Below are 6217 nucleotides of genomic sequence, written 5' to 3'. Positions count from 1 at the left end.
TTTGGAAATGTACATTTATATTTTATATATATATATTTTTCGTATTGTAGATGCTGATATTTTTTAACATAAATTTGGTCAAACTTTGCAATGTTTGACTCAACACAAATCTAATACGCGAAGCAAAAAGGACCGAGGGAGTATTAGTGACACACGCACATACGTCACTAGCTAGCTACGCACATGCGAATCAACTTATTGTATCAGCAGCTCACATAGTTCAACTCCTAGACTTAACATTCACTAGTACAAAACAGGGCTTTCGTCACAGGGCAATATTCACATTAGTCCCGGTTCAGTCACGAACCGGGACTAATGTGAGCATTGGTCCCGGTTCGTGCGGCTAAGGCATTAGTCCCGGTTCACCTGGGCCCTTTAGTCCCGGTTGGTGCCACGAACCGGGACTAAAGGGTGCGATGCCCATTAGTACCGGTTGGTGGCACCAACCGGGACTAAAGGTTAGTCCTTTACTCTCGGTTGGTGCCACCAACCGGTACTAATGGGATTTGAGGCATTAGTACCGGTTCATGGCACGAACCGGTACTAAAGGGCCCATCAAACTCTACCCCCCCCCCCCCCCCCCCCGTGGACCGCCTTTTCAGTTTTAGAAAAAACAAAAGAAAATGATGGAAATGTCAAAAAAATAAAATAAAATAAGTTTCCCATGTGATATGTGGTCTAGTTGTTGGGAAAATTAACAAATATGAATTTCGACTTTATTTGCAAAATCTCTCTGAAATTTATTAAAATGGGCATAAATTTTGCATACGAACTCGGATGAAAAAGTTTTTTATATGAAAAATCATCTACTCGAAAAGTTACATACGAATTTAACCCACGGTAGAAGGCGTTAGGGTAGGAATCGCACCGGATCTCCTCCCTCTTCAGTCTTCCTTGCGCCGCCACCAGTATAAAACAGCGCTCCTCCCCAAGCATCCCCAATTCTTCGCCTACAAAATATCGATCTTGTTCTTGGCTGCGTGGTTGAGAGTTGATAGTCTCCATTCCAGAAATTGTCGGGTTCAATTGTATCCCAACCCCACTCCACAGGTACTCGGCGAATCTCTGATGATAATCTCTGTGTCTGTACTGTACATGGTTCTTTGATATTACCAAGAGAAGAAACGAGAATCATCATCACAAACATTCAATGAGTTCCTTGTTCTTTCTTCTGATTATTAGGAGGTCCGCCCGCCATCGCCATGGGCAGCCGGTTTGTGAATCTGTTGGCCATGAGCTGCAACGGCGGCCCCAGACACTTCAGCCTTCACTGCTTGAACCCGGCAAACTTATTTCGCCCAGCCCGGTCGCGGCCAGCGGTTCGAGCAGTTCATCGACGGCCAGCGGACGCCCCGCTGCCTCCGCCGTCCCTGTCATTCGACTGGCCCTGCAGGAAGGGCGAACAGGCGTGGATGAATTTCATGGCTTTCGGCCCCGGCCGGGAAAACCTCCTCGCCGTGGACCAAATCGGCAGGAGCTTCTTGTACAACCACGACTCGCGCTTCCTCCGCACTAGGATGCCCAAGATGCGCACGCCCATTATCGACCCCATCTCCGTTGCCGTGGGCGACAGCCTATACGTCATGAGCGGCAACCCTGGCCGGCTGCCCGATCGGGACTGCTTCCAGGCTCTCCTCCACACCCGCCTGCCTGCTAGCTACGCCCAAGACTGGTGCTGGTATTCCCTCCAGCCACCGCCTTTCTTTGCCGACGACGATGACGGGGTGGATCGATCCAGCTGCCACGATGGCCCAATGCCCTTTGAAATCAGTGCCTACGACGTGGTTGACGATTCACAGATCTGGGTATCCACATCTGGCGCCGGCACATACTCGTATGACATCGCAAGTGGCGCGTGGAGCAAACTAGGCAACTGGGCACTGCCGTTCAGAGGTCACGCCGAGTACATCACTGAGCACAACCTCTGGTTTGGCTTCACACCCGACGATTTGCAGCTCTGCACATCGGACCTCACTGCCTCGTGTGAGTTGAGGCCGCCCGTGCTGCAGGATGTGTGGACAGACGTGAACAGGCCAGAAGATTGGACCCTGACAGACGCCAGCATTGTGCCGCTCGGCTCCGGTCAAGTCTGCATTGCCAGGTTCTTTCTTACCTGCCCAGAGGAGAGCATTGAGGATGTGTATGGCTATGCCCTTGAGAAAACAGAGAATTTTGTTGTTCTCGAGGGCGTCAAATTGTTAAAGGCTGGGTGGGCTCTGCTCCGGATGGTTAAGCACAAGTCGGAGCGTTACGTCTTCGGCCGTGACCTTGTCATACCGCCTTGATATTTTGTAGTACTTCATCTATGCCAAGTGAGCTCTCTTAGATCAACCGGTGTAGTCTAGTCCCGCGCGGCTGGCTTTATGGCGTCGATGGAATCAATGCATACGTCTTCGGCCGTGACCTTGTCATACCGCTTTGATATTTTGTAGTACTTCATCTATGCCAAGTGAGCTCTCTTAGATCAACCGATGTAGTCTAGTCCCGCGCGGCTGGCTTTATGGCGTCGATGTAATCAATGCATGGAAAACGAAACAACGAAACGAGGGCAGTCTGCACGTACTAACAGCGCCTCAAATCCAATCCAACCGAAACAATCAAAAGAAGCGATCGAAAGAAACCCTCTCCAACTACAGGCGCGTCCAAGCCAAGCGAATCAAAACAAGTCAGGCCGGGTCTTCCCTCTTCCGCCCAGCCGCACGTGCACCTTTTTCTTTTTCTTCGATTGATTTGATTTGAGGGAGTGCACGTACACCTCATACGTACGTACGTGCGTGCTTACCCTCTTTTATTCTTCCTGTTTTTCTTTTTTATAACGCATCGTAGCTGCTTCAAACCTTCAACCGCATCACGTCAAAAAAAAAACTTTCAACCGCATCACGTCAAAAAAAACTTCAACCGCATGCACATGCATGCATGCATGCCGGACTAGGCACGTACACGCACACACAACTTTTACACGTGCACATTCGCAAAAATAAAAGACAGGACTTTTACACGTACACATATGTACGTGCTTTTTTCTTTTGCAATTCACCTAGCTAGACGCGACTGCGCGCACAACACTTTTGCACATCGTTCCTGTTAAAAAAAACTTTTGCACGTCCTGTTAAAAAAAAGAACTTTTGCACGTCGTTCGTGCTCCTATCCGTCTATCTCCCTCATACTACCTCTGGTCCTTTTTAGTATGCATACAAGTTTTGTGCGAAGTTGAAGTTTCTCTGCTTTCACCAAACTTATAGAAAAAAATTCAATATTCACAATGCCAAATCAATATTGGAAATGTACCTTTATATTATATATATTTTTTCGTATTGTAGATGCTGATATTTTTTGACATAAATTTGGTCAAACTTTGCAATGTTTGACTCAACACAAATCTAATACGCGTAGCAAAAAGGACCAGAGGGAGTACCAGTGACACACGCACATGCGTCACTAGCTAGCTACGCACATGCGAATCAACTTATTGTATCCCCAGCTCACATAGTTCAACTCCTAGACTTAACATTCACTAGTACAAAACAGGGCTTTCGTCATAGGGCAATATTCACATTAGTCCCGGTTCAGTCACGAACCGGGACTAATGTGAGCATTGGTCCCGGTTCGTGCGGCTAAGGCATTAGTCCCGGTTCACCTGGGCCCTTTAGTCCCGGTTGGTGCCACGAACCGGGACTAAAGGGTGCGCTGCCCATTAGTACCGGTTGGTGGCACCAACCGGGACTAAAGGTTAGTCCTTTAGTCCCGGTTGGTGCCACCAACCGATACTAATGGACTTTGAGGCATTAGTACCGGTTCATGGCACGAACCGGTACTAAAGGGCCCATCAAACTCTACCCCCCCCCCCCCCCCGGGGTGGACCGCCTTTTCAGTTCTAGAAAAAACAAAAGAAAATGATGGAAATGTCAAAAAATAAAATAAAATAAGTTTCCCATGTGATATGTGGTCTAGTTGTTGGGAAAATTAACAAATATGAATTTCGACTTTATTTGCAAAATCTCTTTTGAATTTCTTAAAATGGGCATAACTTTTGCATACGAACTCGGATGAAAAAGTTTTTTATATGAAAAATCATCTACTCGAAAAGTTACTTACGAATTTAACCCACGGGAGAAGGCGTTTGGGTAGGAATCGCACTGGATCTCCTCCCTCTTCGGTCTTCCTTGCGCCGCCACCAGTATAAAACAGCGCTCCTCCCCAAGCATCCCCAATTTTTCGCCAACAAAATATTGATCTTGTTCTTGGCTGCGTGGTTGAGAGCTGATAGTCTCCATTCCAGAAATTGTCGGGTTCAATTGGATCCCAACCCCACTCCTCAAGTACTCGGCGAATCTCTGATGATAATATTCGTGTCTGTACTGTACATGGTTCTTTGATATTACGAAGAGAAGAAACGAGAATCATCATCACAAACATTCAACGAGTTCCTTGTTCTTTCTTCTGATTATCAGGAGGTCCGCCTGCCATTGCCATGGGCAGCCGGTTTGTGAATCTGTTGGCATGAGCTGCAACGGCAGCCCCAGACACTTCAGCCTTCACTGCTTGAACCCGGCAAACTTATTTCGCCCAGCCCGGTCACGGCCAGCGGTTCGAGCAGTTCATCGACGGCCAGCGGACGCCTCGCTGCCTCTGCCGTCCCTGTCATTCGACAGGCCCTGCATGAAGGGCGAACAGGCGTGGATGAATTTCATGGCTTTCGGCCCCGGTCGGGAAAACCTCCTCGCCGTGGACCAAATCGGCAGGAGCTTCTTGTACAACCACGACTCGCGCTTGCTCCGCACTGGGATGCCCAAGATGCGCAAGCCCATTATCGACCCCATCTCCGTTGCCGTGGGCGACAGCCTATACGTCATGAGCGGCAACCCTGGCCGGCTGCCCAATCGGGACTGCTTCCAGGCTCTCCTCCACACCCGCCTGCCTGCTAGCTACGCCCAAGACTGGTGCTGGTATTCCCTCCAGCCACCGCCTTTCTTTGCCGCCGACGACGACGGGGTGGATCGATCCAGCTGCCGCGATGCCCCAATGCCCTTTGAAATCAGTGCCTACGCCGTGGTTGACGATTCACAGATCTGGATATCCACATCTGGCGCCGGCACATACTCGTATGACATCGCGAGTGGCGCGTGGAGCAAACTAGGCAACTGGGCACTGCCGTTCAGAGGTCACGCCGAGTACATCCCTGAGCACAACCTCTGGTTTGGCTTCACACCCGACGTTTTCCAGCTATGCACATCGGACCTCACTGCCTCGTGTGAGTTGAGGCCGCCCGTGCTGCAGGATGTGTGGACAGACGTGAACAGGCCAGAAGATTGGACCCTGACAAACGCCAGCATTGCGCCGCTCGGCTCCAGTCAAGTCTGCGTTGCCAGGTTCTTTCTTACCTGCCCAGAGGAGAGCATTGAGGATGTGTATGGCTATGCCCTTGAGAAAACAGAGAATTTTGCTGTTCTCGAGGGCGTCAAATTGTTAAAGGCTGGGTGGGCTCAGCTCCGGATGGTTAAGCACATGTCGGAGCGTTACGTCTTCGGCCGTGACCTTGTCATACCGCTTTGATATTTTGTAGTACTTCATCTATGCCAAGTGAGCTCTCTTAGATCAACCGGTGTAGTCTAGTCCCACGCGGCTGGCTTTATGGCGTCGATGGAATCAATGCATGGAAAACGAAACAACGAAACGAGGGCAGTCTGCACGTACTACCAGCGCCTCAAATCCAATCCAACCGAAACAATCAAAAGAAGCGATCGAAAGAAACCCTCTCCAACTACAGGCGCGTCCAAGCCAAGCGAATCAAAACAAGTCCGGCCGGGTCTTCCTGTTTTTCTTTTTTATAACGCATCGTAGCTGCTTCAAACGTTCAACCGCATCACGTCAAAAAAAAACCTTCAACCGCATCACGTCAAAAAAAAACCTTCAACCGCATGCACATGCATGCCGGACTAGGCATGTACACGCACACACAACTTTTACACGTGCACATTCGCAAAAATAAAAGACAGGACTTTTACACGTACACGTATGTACGTGCTTTTTTCTTTTGCAATTCACCTAGCTAGACGCGACTGCGCGCACAACAATTTTGCACATCGTTCCTCTTAAAAAAAACTTTTGCACGTCCTTCCTGTTAAAAAAAAGAACTTTTGCACGTCGTTCGTGCTCCTATCCGTCTAACTCCCTCGTACTACCTCCGGTCCTTTTTAGTATGCATACAAGTTTTGTC

The 6217-nt window shown here is 49.1% G+C and overlaps 1 protein-coding gene across 1 annotated transcript; it reads left to right on the top strand.

Moving 5' to 3' along the window:
* Window positions 1-1202: 1202 nt before the first annotated feature.
* Window positions 1203-2285, top strand: LOC120971798 (uncharacterized). Its single transcript, XM_040397915.3, has one exon. The coding sequence runs from the start codon at window positions 1203-1205 to the stop codon at window positions 2283-2285; it is 1083 nt and encodes a 360-aa protein (XP_040253849.1).
* The last annotated feature ends 3932 nt before the right edge of the window (window positions 2286-6217 follow it).

The sequence above is a fragment of the Aegilops tauschii genome, chromosome 1 (genome assembly GCF_002575655.3).
Source record: "Aegilops tauschii subsp. strangulata cultivar AL8/78 chromosome 1, Aet v6.0, whole genome shotgun sequence".
NCBI lineage: Eukaryota > Viridiplantae > Streptophyta > Magnoliopsida > Poales > Poaceae > Aegilops > Aegilops tauschii.
The sequence above is the reverse complement of the archived record's forward strand: the minus strand, read 5'-3'. Positions and strand labels throughout refer to the sequence as shown.

Bases quoted from the DNA above. Each gene is read 5' to 3' on its own strand.
- LOC120971798 (XM_040397915.3), top strand. From the start codon at position 1,203: ATGGGCAGCCGGTTTGTGAATCTGTTGGCCATGAGCTGCAACGGCGGC.